General features: G+C 47.1%; 2 protein-coding genes across 3 annotated transcripts in view; one reads left to right on the top strand and one right to left on the bottom strand.

Annotated features, from left to right (window-relative positions):
• The first annotated feature begins 1,512 nt into the window (after window positions 1-1,512).
• On the top strand, window positions 1,513-13,945 carry Smash (smallish). Of its 2 annotated transcripts, none has more exons than XM_077703813.1 (5): window positions 1,513-1,915; window positions 4,351-4,812; window positions 8,715-9,138; window positions 13,383-13,547; window positions 13,666-13,945. In XM_077703813.1, exons 2-5 carry the CDS (start codon window positions 4,522-4,524, stop codon window positions 13,689-13,691), a joined length of 906 nt encoding a protein of 301 aa, XP_077559939.1. In that variant the 5' UTR covers window positions 1,513-1,915; window positions 4,351-4,521; the 3' UTR covers window positions 13,692-13,945. The 2 variants fall into 2 exon arrangements, with proteins under 2 accessions (XP_077559939.1, XP_077559940.1); XM_077703814.1 differs by having other exon boundaries at window positions 1,521-1,915; window positions 4,351-4,797.
• Window positions 13,126-16,100, bottom strand: part of LOC144174864 (ran GTPase-activating protein 1-like) — a 33,842-nt gene continuing 30,867 nt past the window's right edge. The window contains exon 15 of the mRNA XM_077703812.1: window positions 13,126-13,803. Within this exon, the coding sequence (XP_077559938.1) occupies window positions 13,725-13,803 (79 nt within the window). The 3' untranslated portion in view covers window positions 13,126-13,724. The remainder of the gene's footprint in view (window positions 13,804-16,100) is intronic.

Here is a 16,100-nt window from a genome sequence, read left to right as displayed (position 1 = left end):
TTTACCTGGCCAAATATTCTTTATGCATGGTTTTTTTAAGCTTGCCAATTCAAAATTGAAGATTATTTTTAAGCCGAGACAAAGGTTTTTTGGGAGTTTTTTTTCGGAAGCGTCAGTATGCTGTGGTCTTGTGAAAAAGCTAGGACGGCGAGATTTCTTTCTCTATGTTTAAAGTACGAAGCTCTATTCTTTAAAGAACTTCAAAAAGCCGCCTGGAAATAGCTTTTACGCCATCAGGGCGGCGCCACGTGCCGAGAAATCAGGCCTATTTTCGTCCCTGTCTCAACACAAATTCATAGGCGGGCTTAGTTTATGATATCTAGAAAAACCGGTTCCGCCGGCCGCTCCGAATGCTGAATGTTGACCTATCAGAGAGAATTTCTGGTGATCTATGGGCACAATAGAGCTAGCTGTTCCATCTAGTGCACAGTTTGCATAGTTTCGTAGTAGCAGAGTCCTTTGATGCTATTGAAGGACTCTGGTAGTAGGAACATCAAGAAAGACTTCTCTCTATGGTAGGAAACTCTATGGCGGTTTGCGAAATTGTTTGCACCGATCGAGGCTGCTCCAAGACGTGGCACGCCGCGGACTAGCTGGCCTGGCCAGGGATTTGCATCACATATCATATTTGCGCGTCGTCCCAGTTCTGTTAGCATCCTATGAAGCATCACCAACCAGCCCCACTCTACCCTGTCCTTCTGAGGGATTTTTAATTTTTTTTTTTTTTTCTGGTGGCATTTGGTCCAGATTGTGCTTTTGCTAAAGAGCCGCATCCAGTTTTGTTAAATTACTCTGGCGTGTACGCGTTGCTTGGAAAGCCGCGCATTGCATTTGTGCGAAGAATAATGAAAAATTTTCTGCAGTCACAAATCTCGCGTTCTCATTCTTTTTTTCGGAACGTTCGGTCGGTCAATTAGGACCTGAAAGCAAAGGCGGAGAGATCGCTGCAGGAATCGTTTGTGGCCACAAGAGACTGCGCGCCGAACCCATATGCACTTGCTCCTGGCCTGGATTGGCGTATAGGGCCGGCCTTGACGAAAGACTGATCCATAATTGATCTATGAATTGGAACCGTTTCAACTGTTTCGCTTACATTTTTCCCACTCTGAACTGTTTCAAAACGGAACTGGGTACCGCGGTTGTATCAGAACAGACAACGCCCGAAGACACGGTCATAGCTGAGTAAAAAACAAGCAGATGCGCTTCGGTTGTAATTCCACACGGGCCACTCGCGGTTGTAATGCAAAACGCAGGGAAAGGTTAGACGCGGCCGCCTACGTCCGGCCTGCCCTCGCATCGCGCCAGCCTGATGCAATCAGTGAAACAGAACAAACTTTCATTGCGGTCAAGAAACAAAAACGAACCGGCCGACCGCTCGCATCGGCCACCAGTTCGCCTAGATTCCTCGCGTTTAACACCGCACTGTGTTATCGTTTCACTTTTGCCGCGTGCTGTGTCAGGTTCCGACAAGTTCTACGAGCGCCCCGAACATGCTCCTCAAAACAAGCGAAAAGAGGGGAGAGAACGGCGCAGATGAGCGCGGTCCGGTTGGCGAGGTGCCGGAGGCCTCCCATAACGCGCCGGACGGGTGCTGGAGGAGGGTAGGCCGGTTTCCGACGCGGAACACAATAAAATGGCACGCAAGAAGTAGCCAAATTGGCCCAATCGCGATCCCTTGATAGGATGAGTGCTATTTTCGACGCTTTTCCGCAGTCGCTACAATCGTGTGCACCCGTCGTTGTCGCGGAACCGCTGCTTGCGAAGCTCGCCAAGAACAATATAGTGACGGAAAAGGAGGCACCGCTCGCGGGTGAGCCTATATCGGGTGTCGCGAGGGTAGTTGACCTACACAGCGCGACCACAACACGGCCTCGTCGGTGAGAAGCGGCTGGCGGACTCCGAGGCGCTCGTGAAGGTGAGTGTGACTTGCGTTAAACTCGATGCATAATGAACCGCGTCGAGTTTGTTGGTTTGTTCGCTACCCTCGGAGTGTGGGAACGCGTACGGAGGGAGAAGAGTTGACATCTTCGATAACCGGGTCAAACCGATCGGTGCTACGTTCGTGCACGAACTTTTTTTCGCAGTGATGATGCACGGTGTCGTGCCACGACTTGCGTTTGCTGCTTAGCACTTGTCAGTCAACGGTGCCGCGCCTAACGGGAGCTGCGGATTATGGAAAGTGCGTATTGTTGACTTCCCGCATCGACAGCCGGACCGACTGCCGGCTCGTCAACTTCCGCCTTTCTGCACCGGGCGTTTACTGTGGCCGCTCCTCGTCAATGTTTTCTAAGAATTGGTTGGTCATGTCATCTTACAACGCAGCTCAACGCGATCACTTTAATTTTGGCTGGTCAGGCGTTCCAGTGGCCGCTCCAAGTAGGACGGACTCGAATCGGCGCGCCTTAAACGGTCGACAAAGTGGGAAGTACGCTCACTTCCGCGTCTTGTGCATTGTATCAAACCGGACTGTCTGCTTTTACTCGCCTTGCGGGCGGTGCAATTAACGCCGCGGCGATTAGTGTCTGGGGGAAAACTTGAAGACGGCAATGTGGTGCCGTGCTGAAATCTACTGTATACTGTGTCTTCCACCGTGAAACGGGCTCGGTCGCTGACTAATTTATTAAATGTTTATGTTTCATCACAACTTGCCAGCTTTGTCCCGGAGGATTAATGCCCGACCTTGTTTTTAGAATCCCAAGCATCCTTTTGCGGGCCAAGCAGCCGGCGACGTCGCCTCGGCACAAAGCGACGCACGTAGCAGCGTACACGTATTTAGATTTTACTCCGGCGGATTTTTACAAAAAGCGTTTGCGCAGCATATGTGTAGCCCTGTTATTTCAACTGTGGTTATTCCTCTAGTGACGGACTTAATTCTGTGCACAGACATGATACTTAGCACTGGTAGGCCAGGGGAGCGGTCGACAGCGATACCTCAGAATGGCGCAACTCAACAATCTCCGCAGTGGTGGTGAGGCGAGGACCAAATTGAAGAGGTCTGAAGTTTCTACACTTGGGCCTGCACGTCCTGAACCAGCCAGTTTGTGGTAGTTCTGCGATTGCCGGTGCCAGATAGATGGGTGAACATGCTCCGACTGACCGTAAATAAGTCGAGCAAGAAAGTGCAGGAGCAGTGTGCACTGCTCCCGCAGATAGAAAAGGCCAGTGCTGCACTGCCTAAAACAGTTCAGAGAGCTTGGCTAAACCGAAGGTACCTTTGGTTCCCCAGAGAACTTAAGCTTGTGGAGAGTTCTCGCACCACTAGTGCTTTGCACAAACTCATGCTGTGGTCTCTGCATCTGTTTGTTCAGTATTCTTGCATGTAAAACTTGTTACCCATTCTTTCTTCAGTTACAGTCGGATATATAAAAAACTCAAGCACACAGTATAATTAATATCCAGAGCAGTTGAGCATTGAAGTCAGAACACACTTATTTTCCTTCACATTACAGAGTGTGTCAGCATCAAAAGCATATTTTATGCTTCTTGATAAGTTACGATAGCTCACCTGGCCAATAGGGCGCATTATACAGCTCGTCTCTTAAGCTGTAATATTTGGTTCAGCATTGGTTAAAGGAACGCTGAAGTGAATACTCATTTGTGGCTGCACTGTGTCGTTTTCTATTTGGCAGTGAAAGTAGTGCAAGCATAAACCATTGTTTTATTTTTAAAGCTTGAAGAAAAGACACCAGATGCCCTCTGCGGCTGCCTCGCAAACTACCACAGCGCTATCATGTGTGCTTCCAATGCGGTTTCTCAATTTTGATTTTCAATAATATTATAAGCTCTGGTACAATTTGCGCAGAACATGCATGCGCTGTTCACAATCCTAAGTGATGTGAGCGAATAATCACCAAGTTGCATGAGAAATTATGATGATGATGATGGTTCGGGTTTAATGGTGCAAGGCCAACAGGGCCAAAGTGCACCAGAAACAAGGTTCTTTGATGATAACTCAGATGTACAATTAAATGCAAATTATCTCGGTAAAACAGAAATGAAGTGACTTAAAATCCATCAAGATGGCTGGTGTATAGGGCCAGGGTGATAATGCATGAGAACGATGAGAGAGGAAGGCTGCTTCTAAAAACACTTTTAGAGAAAAAGAAAGTTGCGCGCTCACTAAGCTTTACTGCTGAATTGATTAGGGGCAGTTTGCAGGTCTTCAGTGTCCTTTTACATCTGCACCTTTAGATGTATGATAAGAGAGTGTCACATGTGTCACTGTTAGACTTCTTGTTGCTCCAGTTTATCGAGCTGGGATACGTATCCCGTAGCTGAGACTCTTTCCTCAGTGATGTTCAAAAGAGATTGTGCATTCCCTCCACCGCCTTTTCTTTCTTTTCCTTGCAGTGCCAAAACTGTTGCGTAGGAGTAGGGCCACTCGCCGAGTCCGCCACAGGATGTAGCGCTTCCCAAACGGACACAGCCTGGTGGGTGACCCCCCCGGAGCATTGACGAGGTGCGCGGGGACTGGCATAGCCTGGTGACAGTGTGCGGGGATGGGTGTTGTGAGCGGCTGCCATGGCAGGTGGCTACCGTTACTCGGCCGCGTTGGACAAGACCTACACGGAGAAGCAGCAGCAGCAGCAGCGCTGGGCTCCTAGCACGCAGAACCTTCCCGTGCGCACTGTTCCTATAATCCGGGCTGCACCGGGCCCCTCGGACCCCCTGCGCTTCATCAAGACCAGCCAGGCGCCCATCGTGCGGCAGGCGAGAGAGCTGGTCCAGGCGAGCGAGAGCCAGGTGCGCAAGCAGCAGCACGCCAAGCTCGACGAGCAGGAGGAGCAATGGCAGACGGTAAGCTACGCCACGGTAAGCTGCTGTACTTGTTGTGGTGGCGGTATGGCGGCTGATGCATGGCGCTACCAGGTTGCAAGTTCGGTTTTGGCAGCCTGCGGTGGTGGTTTAGCCGATGGAGGTAGTAGAAAACAAGCACACATGTGGCGAGATGTTTGTGCTTGTTAATGATTCCAATTTGGCTTGAGTTAATCTCTAGCAGTCTGCAATGGCACACCTTGTAGCTTGGACACGTAAGACCTCAATTTGAACTTTGAATGCGAAAGCATGTGATGCCCCATTGAGTGGAAAGTCGGCGTCCGCATTGCCCGGCGTCTGTAGGTGGCTCCTGAATTCCCATTGGCTGTGGCATGTGCCCATTGGCTGCAATGCGTCATGTGGTTGCGAACGCTACACCAAGGAAAGGAGCGTGGCAGTCAATTGGACATCAACGGCATGGGTGTGTTCCACCTCACGTTAGACCTAATGTATGCTATCAGGTCTAACAGAGTTAACCAGTGTAGCTTGATGTACGAGTTTGACTTTGCTTGGCATGCCGTTAGGCTTAACTTTATGGCTACCAAAAAAATTAGCGCAGCTTGCACTAATGGTGCAGGGCTGGAGAACCAGCAGAGCTGGAGGCCCCTCTCTCTTCGTCAGGGACCCGGCTGTTGCACCTCACATGGATTTCCGAACTTGCTGCTGAAATTTCTCGACGACTGGGAGGCCCGGGTCGTTTCATCCGCAGGCTTTCAAATCTCTCCCGAAGTGGACCGCGTTAGCATGCGCTAGAACCGGTGGCAACTGGCTTCACGAACTCAGGGGTCTGTAGCGCAAACTGTCCTGTGCTCCCCACTTCAGGCGCGAATGCACGTGAACTGTTTTCTTGGTATTTTCTTTTGCGAGCTCCTTATGTGTGCCAGCCCACGCGCAAGCCTGAACAACGCCGGGTGCTCCTCACAAAACGCACCCTCACCTGTGCTCGGTATTTTTCTTTTTCTTTTCTTTTTTTTGCGAACACTTTTTGTGAACGCCAGCGGACCAAGCTCAAGCTTTAAACAGCTCTGCTGTTACTAATAACCTTACGTATCGGCTCAATGAAGGCGATTGGTCCATGCTTTTTGGTCATAGGAAAACATGCAAAGGGAAAGGAATGATGATGGTGGTGAGGGTTCAACATGTTCACTTTTGAATCCCTCCTTTAACATGCACTCAGCCAGCTGGCTGATGTCCTCTTGGCTAGTAATCATACAAAATTGAATTAAAACATGCTTCAGAAGAAAGCTTCTTGTCACCATGCACAATAAACTCATGCAAGTAACGGTAACAAAGATTTTATGGTAGGTAAACTTGTTCCAAGAAAAGAATTGAAAAGAACAGAAACAAAACGGTCTGAATTGGCATGCACGGTATGGTAGGCACAGTACCGACTGTACAGCTAACAAAGGTGAATGCATTCCAGTACATTACTGAGCAAATGTGCTTATATGCGTGGTTTTCAGCATGTTTGTGAGGAGGTTCAATGTTGCATAATTAGCACACGGTATCCAGTGCTGTTTGCATGGGTGTCATTAGAGGCACTAAATAAGCTACACTATGCCTATCTAGTGGCTCTGGTATTGCTGTCTGTTATGTATTTATTTAGGTATTAAATAAATAGGTAGCAGATAGTGACACCTTTTGCTACTACCGCTATGATTTGACTTGTGCAAGATCGTGTGAAGCGTTTTAACAGCTGTCAGTGCCCGCATGGGAGGAAAGAAAAGTGTAAAGAGGTAGTAAGTATACTATATTTATTCGAATATAAGGAGAGTTTTTTTTCTGAAATCCATAATCTCAAAGTCATACCCTGCCGTATATTCAAAGCTCAGCATATATATATATATATATGTATATATATATATAACGTCACTAACGGTAAAAATAGTCTAACCATTCCCCTATGCCTTCTTTGGCGTTGTAGACTGCCGGCATTTCTTTCTGTATATATATATATGTGGCGATTTTTGTGACTCTACAAACTGCACCCTCACCTTATAATCAAATAAACACAGTATCTTAACTGTTAGTGAACCCAATGTCTGCTAGTGTGAATAGACACATTGGTATAAAGCATGTTATAATGAATTATAATCACAGCGTTTGATGGTATCGTGTCGCACTCTCTCTGGAGCAGGTTTCTCTGCTGCGCAAAAAACGGTTCCCAGTATGAAAAATTCATTAAAAAAAATAGGAGGTCATGTAAATAAGACTGCGAACAGGCAGGATAGCGCCTGTCCTGCCCGTTCGTTGTCCTTGTCTTTTTCTGCGCTAAATCTTATTTATGTAATATAAACCAACCTGCCCAACAACACGTCTTACTAAAAGAAAGTCCTAGGGCTTTCGTATTCTAATACAAGACGGCTTGTATTGTCCCTAAAAAAAAATGTTTTCCCAGCATTGCATTTGTGTTCAGAGGTGAGGCCGACTTTAAGGGGATTGGTGTGAGCTCGGTCTTTGTAAGCCGGCTTTTCCACGTTGCCTGCGACGCAGAGAAGCATGGCCATCTACGGAGGGAGTGTGATTACAGAAAACGATGCAAATTCTTCTGCAATCGAAATTATCCAGAAACAAATTATATGACAACTGACACCATTACATACCTGATTGCCCTAGCAAAATAATGGTGCCACCGGGTGCCATCACTTGCTTACCAAAAACGATGATTGTGCTCTCTGAATCTTGCATGCTAAATCATCATGGTCGATGCTGCGCCAAACTGACCATTGTCTGTTTGTATGCTACATTCATAAGTTCTTGCTACCAAGCAGTTTCACAACAGTGCAGTGTGTGGCTGTGTTTTGAGCATCAGTGACGTGTAAAAATCTGCATTTTGTGCCCGCAGGAATCTACTGCTGTGCAGCGACAAATCACGCTAGTTTGAATTAAACGAGAATCTAATGAGAAACATTTGGAGATTTCCCGTTTACTTTTACTAGTATGGTATCTTCTGAACGGCATAATGTGTACATTATCTTTAGAACTGACGGGGACTGTGTGTATCAGTCAACGAAACATGAGCGCACTTGCTCTCTCACTTTGCCACCAATAATGGGAGTGCTTCAGTCAAACGGGCCTGAGAGGTAAACTGTGCCAACGTCGCTGTCAGTCTGATTTTGTCACCTGTCGCGGTGGCTCAGTGTCAAGGCGTTGCACTGTTGAGTTCAAAAACACGGGCTTAATCCTGGTCATGGTGGCTGCTTTTCAGGTGAAGGTGAAAAGCCAAATGTCCGTATGCTGAGATTTTGACGCACATTAAAGATACTCAAGTGGTAAATACAGTAGGCTCTCGATAAACGGAACTTCAAGGTACCGAAAAAATTAGTTCCATTTAATTAACAGGAGTTCCGTTAGCTGCGAGAGATGTGCAAAAGTGGAAATTTATGTGCGTACGCACGCTTAATACCATTTCATGCAACTCTAAGCACCAGAACGTGAATGTAGCGGATAGATTTCAGAAAACAAGACAACTACGAGAGATTAGGCGCAGCAGTCACAAAGTTTGTGCGGCAACAGTTGGTCACTGTGCACTAAAAATGCATCAATTTGTTTTGTTTGAGACCATGCAATGACATCTTGAAGATCAGGACCTTCAGCAGCTGATGCTCATGGCAATGGGCCTGACAAGAAATTCCATTTTCGGTTCCGTTTACGCGATGATGCTGAAATTTTAGTTCCATTTACTGACAGATTTTTTTACGTTATCTGAATACAAAACCAACGAACTTACAGGCTGCTGTTCCGATTAAGCGGCAATTCCGTTTAAGTGATATCCGCTTATCGAGGTTCTACTGTATTGATCTGTAGCCCTCCACTATGGCGTGCCTCATAGCCCAGGTGTAGCTTTGGCTCGTTAAACCCCATAATCAATCAATCAACCAATCAATCTCGTTTTGCAGAACCTTGACGACTGGAAGAGCCGACGGAGGAAGGCATCGGAGAGGGCCTTCCAGCGGGTACAGGACGCTAAGCAGCTCTTCCCCGACGAGGACGAGCGGAGGAACGAGCGGAGGAACGAGAAGAGGAACGAGAGGGAGCCTGAACCGACCCTGACTACCAGCACCGAGCTGCTGTCCGAGTACAGCACTCGGGAGGAGTTGGTGCCGCCCAGCCAAGTGGTTGCCCGCACCCAGCCATCCACTAAGGGCCCCAAGCCGCCCGTGCCTCCCAAGCCCATGACGGACCCCCGGAGGAAAGAGGAGCTGCTGTTGCGGAGCAGCAACTGCGAGGTTGACGGGGAGGCCAGCAGGCAGATGGCGCCTGCTGAGGCCACTCTGTCGGTCAGCGGGAGGAAGCTCTGCTCGCACTGCAGCCAGCCGTTAGGCAAGTTTTCTTTACAGCATGCCTCTTCACGCTGTGGCTGCGTGAGAAAGCTGCCTGAATAGAGGTGTCATTATCCATGGGGCAAATTTATGCCGACAGCCTTAGTGGAATTACGTCAGTCTTGTGGAATTACTATACGTGGATGGAATTATGTGTGTCTATTCTTAGGAAAGTGTGCGAAGATATGATTTACACATTCTTTTGTACATTTAAAACTCATTAGTTGGGAGATTACAAGTGAAGCAAGGAAAGAAAAACCTGTGCATGACATTTTCTTTCGAAAGTGAAACGCTAACAGCCAAAGCGCCCAAAAACTGACAAGTATTAGGCGATTTGCAGCTGCTGAAGATTAAAGGCCCAACCACACGCACGCGTAAAACGGACGTACTCGCGCAATGACGTAAACTGGCGTAAGCGCGTAAGGAACCGGCATACTCCGGCGTACGCGGAATGCATTGGTACGCGCTTGTTACGCCCAAGTCAGAGCGCGCCAGACATCGACGCAAACTTTCGGACGTACGGTATTGACGTACACCTCTGGTGGTGATGTTATCGGTGTTCAGGTCGCATAACAAGACAGTGAATTGGTAAATAAGCTAACTTCACTATTCATTATGCGATAAAACGAAGCAATTTGTAAAATACGGTGGCCAAACAACCGGACAAAACACGCGAAGCAACGAGCAACTATGGGAGCAAGGCAGTTTTACGCCAAATCTAGCGGAAGGGTTTCGTGCCTGCCAAGTATGCATACTAATCCTTAACGTTTTTTAATGTCCCAAGAACTGTTTTAGTTGTTTCTGTATTAAATATACGTATTTTTGTGAGAATAGGCATTATTTGCTTTATTTGAGTTAAAATGTAGTTGAACTGGTCGCCACAAAGCCGAGTCCGAAGTAGTCGAGCCACACTGCGCGGTGCATTGGTTTACGAGCGCGTTGCGGCGATATGTGGTTACTCGCCCTCTCCGACGTCGTCGGCCGGCGTAAAGGCAGCGGCGTATGCCGCCGCAGGCGTACGTCGTTGCGCGAGTACGTCGGTTTTACGCGTGCATGTGGTTGGGCCTTAACATTTAATTTATTTTGCTGCTGCTACTTCTGTGAAGCTCCTGTTTCACACTGCAAATCTAGACATCTGCAAAATTTGAAAGAAAAGAAAGGAATGGTATGGCTCGGAGTAACTAATGAACACCTAAAAAAGTGAAAATAAAGAGGACTTTTAACCCTGTAACTTGTGAACTGCCTAGGCTTAGGAGGTACTAAAAAAAAAAAACAATGAGGTGGTGGGCTGGACAGATAGCCAGTGAGGATTTGTGTCCTCTCTCCTGAAGCCCCCTGTTGTCTCCAGGTGGAGTTGTATGTTGAAAATGCTGGACATTTGTGCATGCTTGTGTGCACGCATGCATTAAAGGAGCCATGAAGACAAAATATAAGTTTGTGTTATTCGAAAGATTTCGTGTTTTATAGTGCCCCCAGCGCTTGTCCGAATGCAAACGACGCTTTGTTCACTGAGAAATTAATCAATTTAAGTTAAAAGTTTGATTTTCCCGCTAAATCGTGTGTTTTTGTGGTCCGCAATGACATCACAGACCGCCCTGCAGCCTAGGGTCCCTTGATTGTGTCCGCCGTACAGGGTGGAGACACGTATATGCTGGCGCCGCCATTTTGGGTCGCTCGCTCGCTGCAAAAGCAAGTCATTGTATCAAAACCGCGCTACAATTATCGCCGCAACGAATCATCTTATCGAATCATCTTATCTGTTTCGCGTTGCCGGGTCGCGTGGGAAACGAAAAGAACGACTCGTTGAGCACGTTGACCAATTGCAGCGGCACGGGACGCGTTCAAAGGGTGTCTCCACTCTGTACGGCAGCGTTGGCATCGAGATGCTCACGCGTTTGTTTACGTTAAACCTAGATGGCGCCACCATACCGTGGCATGCCGTTTTGTGCCTGTGGTTTGTTTTTGACCTTCTTTAACCTGACTTGTTTTTGTTCTGGGAGGAAATCGTTGCCTGAAACATAGTGCTCGCTCGAAAAATATGGTCACGTAAGACACCGTAGTGTCAATCAATCGGCCAGTATCGTCTGAGACGACCCCAAAGCTCCGCAGTTCTGTGCAGCTAAACAAGCATACTGCGCGCAGTACCAACAGCAGCACGCATCGGTACTTCTATGCTTTACATGTGCTTTTGTAACTTACACTGTCCCACCATTCTTACGGCTTTAAAAAGAATGTGCCCTAAATGTAACCGCAAATGGCTCGTTCAGCAAGCTTATAAACTCTGCCTAATTTGCGTTTGCTTTTGCCGCCCTCCGCCAATCGCAGAGCTGTCTCATGTGACATCATATGTTCTGTTGCGGGAAATGAGCTAGTGGGTCGCATGGCCATTCCCTTTTTTCCTAATTATGTAGCTTATTTCAACGAAGTTTACGTTAAAAGTGGTGTCAGTGGTGTCAATCTTTTTAATGAACCAAACTTGTGTTTTCTCTTCATGGCTCCTTTAAGGATTAAAAGAGTATGGAATTACTCTAATGCTTATATGTGGGTGTAGAGGGAGGTAAGAATGGTTGTAACGCTAGAAGAAGTTGACAATGGTAGAGCCATGAAGGCACTCGGAACCTCAAGGCATGCTCTGTGAGGGAGTCTTCCTGGTGGATAGCCAGGAGACCTCAGGACCTCTTATTGTACTGACAGGTTTTGCGGTTACGGACTGCAAGAGATGAAACATTCTTACTCTAGTAGTTAAGTATTTCAGAGCGGTAGCAGTGCCTGAAGATCTACCTGGTGATTGGCTGAGCAGTCACGTGAGCATGCACTCTCCCATGCTGTGATGTGGAAAGCAAACGGTCCTGGTGCACGCCATTTGCGAGTGAACAAAGCGGTTTGTTGCGAAACACTGTCCAGGATTCAGGCAAGAACTGTGGTGGCACCAACTGCTGCTCTTCAAGCTGATTACCTAGTTTACCGAGCAGGTAGTGTGGTGCGACGTTGCAGGAAATGATGTATGGTGTCTGTCGGGGTGTACGGTTATTTTGGTGTTAGGCGAAAACCACATGCCACGTGCTGCAAGGCAAACCAAGAATGTGCAGCCCGAGCATTAGTCAAATCGGAGAGCTGGCCTAATTGCGAGAGGCAGATAAGGACAGGTAGGCACAGGATGGTAGCGTCTATGCGTGGCAGATTTTTTCTGCTCTGACGATATAAAATTACATGTCTTTTATCAATTGAAGTAACATTACAAAATACACATGCTTTGCGTGCACAATACAATCGCCTAGCATTGGGCCCTAGAACATTCTCTTGGCAATGTCTTGGCATGTTCCAGTGCTCATGGTGGCACAAGGAACCGAGGCGAGAGCACAGCAGCTGTCCATTAGCGCACGTGACAATTCTGGTAGCCGCAAACAGCCTATGCAGGACCCATGACATTAGCTAGCCAGCTTCACAATGCTTACATTAGCCATCAGTGCCTAAATGCTATTACGGCACCTAGTTGCGTTAGGTGGCTATATTGTGCATTAATTCAGCAGACGCTGTTAACCCCTTGCTCAGTTCCGACTTTTCCAATGTAACTTAAAAGAGGCTTTCAAAACCTCGTGCGTTTGTCTTACGGAATTGTGTAGGGGGTCTTCATTATAATTTTGCAGTGAAGCTGTCTTGCGCGAAGTTTCGACCAAAATTGGGTGTGTCTACTGTGTTGCGTCAACAAAGAATCGCATGCACACATTCCACAGCTAGTGTTATAATGCTCTGTAGCTCGTAATTCAATGCAGATATCTTGGGAAAAATTATACTAAAATTGGCCGCTAAGACAACTCTATTCTTAGGCCCAGTTTCATTTACTTGTCATAACTGAGAAGTTTTGTTACAGAATTTTTATCTGCTGTCAACATGGCCATCTATGGAGGGAGTTACAGTTACAGAAAACGGCTGTGACTCGTTTTAGGGAAAGTATCCCGAAACAAATTATATGAGAATTTAGAACAAATTTCATTTCATTTCATTTTATTTCACCCTCAAGCACAATCGCATTACAGAGAATTATATGAGAATTTATAATTAATCCCAAGAAAGTTACATGCATGTCTCTTTATTTTCAGACGACACTGTAAGTCACTCCCCCCCCCCCCTGTTGCGAATCACGTGAAGCATATGTGGCTGCAGATGGTGCGTTTCGCTAGTCTGCCTACGGTGTGTTCACACACATTCTACAGCAACTTTCACAGCCCGCCTGTTGCTGTGCAGGTCACGGCGCAGCCATGGTGATTGAGAGTCTCCAGCTGCTGTACCACCTTGCCTGCTTCCGTTGCTGCGTGTGCCAGGCACCGCTGGGCAACGGCCTGTGCGGCACCGACGTCCGCGTCCGAAACACCAAGCTCCACTGCACCGACTGCTACAGCAACGACGAGGGTGGGTCCCGGGGAGGGCACCACCACGTGTCTCTCTCTCTGCTTTATTTCATTCTTCTCTCTCTCTCTCTCGCACGATGATGATCCACGCCCACACCCTCCTCCTTTCCCTTTCGCAGCTGGAGTGAAGCTGAGCAGAGTGTGAGGGCGGCGATGATGGGTGATGCGGAGCCCGCCTTCATGCCTGGTACAAGACCTGCATCAACCGGTGCCTCGCCTTGGCCCCCACTCCCGAGCTGGTGTGCAGCTGGAGGGGTCTGCGGAGGAGGAGGAGAAAGAGGGCAGCACTGTCACTATGCATATATATTTTCTACGTGTCACAATATGATAATAGAGTAGAGTTGAACGGCAGCTGTGTCTCTCTCCTGTACATGCAATAAAGCTCGTAGCCAAAGAGAACTTCCTCCTGCCTGTTTTTTCTGGAACCGCGTATAGACGAAAAACAAAAGTGCACAGGAGGGCTAAGTTTGCTCACGTGCAAGGACGAGGAAGCAAATGGGGGTATCGGCCTGATGCCTCCACTGGGTACGCAATGGCTTAACATTATGCTTTGAGGTCTAACATTGTTAACTGGCACCTGCGTTTTGATATACAATAAGTTTCATGCTGCTTGACACGTCGTTAGGCTTAAGGTTACGGTCACCTGACATTCTCGCATACCCAGTCAAAGGCCAATGGTGACAACTGCCACCAGGAACTCGCAAATGATTCACCAATTTCCTTTTGCTGTGAAGTCAGCATACCCATCTATAAATCAAACAGGGGGATAGGCCAGTGACAATGGCAGCTGCTGCGAGCTCACCGCTGGATCACCAATGCCTTTTGGCTGCCAAGCTGGCATACCCACCCACACACGTGCTTTCACACACACAACACATAAGCCAACTTTACACAAAAGGCTTCCACAAAGGGCACTGCATAAACAATGGCATGTCTATACATGTATAATGAGTTTAATTGTGGCAGACGAATGCAGTTTAGAGTCACACGGTTGAGCGATGATGATGATGATGATGATGAAAGCATTCCCTAATGCCCACAGATGACACGTTGATCACGCCACACGCTTAACCAATGGGAAGTCTAAATCAACAATGCCGAGTTAGTTGAATCGACACATCCAGATGGCCCCATCACGAACTAATACAGAAGACCCAAGGTAATTCAAACAAATTTCAAAATTTTGGTTTGCCCGCTATGTTTCTATTTTAAAGCCACCTAATTCAGACTGCTGCATTACATAAATTTGGTTAATTCGTACTTTTTGCCTGTCATTGTCGGAAAACATCTCTGCCTTTGACACTTCTATCCACACGTTTGCATTTTTATATCACTAACACTAACAAATATTCTGAAGCCATGGTACTCTGAAGGAGGTGTTCCAGCACATTGCAGTAGTGACAGTGAAGAAGAGCCACAGCCAACAGAGAAAGAACTACCCATGACAGCTGCACGGGCCTTTCAGCACACTGCTGGGATCTGCAAGTTCCTGACCAGTGCACACAAGTGTTGCAGTAAACTGGCTGCCATTGCTGTCATTGGAAACTTTGTTTTCAAGCTCTCATGCAAAGACAAAGCAGTCATACCGCTGCGTTTTTTCTTCTTTGAAGTATGAATAGCATTTCAGTATTATGTTTCATTACAACACAAGTTGGTATGTCGCCCGGAGCCATATTTATGAGAACTTCTGATCATTCAAACAACGTCCTGGGGTCCCTTAGAGTTTGAACTATCACGAGTCTACTGCAGATAAAAATATCACATTCAGCTAGCTCAGCATTGTCAAAAATTTGGACTTTGGCTGACTGGATTGGGAACTTTGCATTTGTATCGAAGAAAGCTTCGCATTTCAAGCATCCTTCTTCCAGAAAGAGTTGTTGGATTATTCAGGCGTCTTAAAATTTAACACCACATTGTGGAGAGCCTGTCAATGGGGGAAGTAGTCTATGTCTGCTTGTGTCGTGTCCCATGTTAACGGGAAAGCTCTGCCATTTTATGTTGCGTTGGGCGAATCAGATGACGAGGGCAACCAGTGATAATGTTACCCGACCATTTTCTAGTATGATGATGACCAGCTTTTTTCTTTTTTTCCCCCCCACCAGCAGTGTTTGAGAACCGTCCAGACATTCCATGACTGCCATCAGAAGCATTGGTAACTTAATCAGTTGTTGCTTGTACGACTGCAGCTGCTTCATATCAGTTCATATGTAATTCTGTAGCCTATCTTCCGAGAAGCTTGTCTTGGAGTAAACCATAGGCATGGTCAGCTGTCACCGAGATTTGGCTTCAGCTGAAGTCATTGACAAACTAAAACATTATCTTTGCTCCAGTGCTGGGCATTTTTCAAATCGCCATTTTCAAGCCACACCACCTGTTAAGCCACAGGTGGTGTGGCTTGAAGCCACCTGTTTCAAGCCACACCATACGTGTTAAGATTTGAAGTTATGTGTGAACATTGTAAACAAGCCCTCAGAAGTGGGCACTGCATGATAAAACCACAAAACTTGGCAAGTTTGCATTCAATCATTTTTAGATCGGAACAGTTTCAGTTGTG

This window comes from Haemaphysalis longicornis, unplaced genomic scaffold, assembly GCF_048455015.1.
Source record: "Haemaphysalis longicornis isolate Haplotype H1 unplaced genomic scaffold, Haemaphysalis longicornis Haplotype H1 scaffold_3, whole genome shotgun sequence".
Classification (NCBI taxonomy): domain Eukaryota; kingdom Metazoa; phylum Arthropoda; class Arachnida; order Ixodida; family Ixodidae; genus Haemaphysalis; species Haemaphysalis longicornis.
This window is presented reverse-complemented; position numbering and strand designations above follow the sequence as displayed.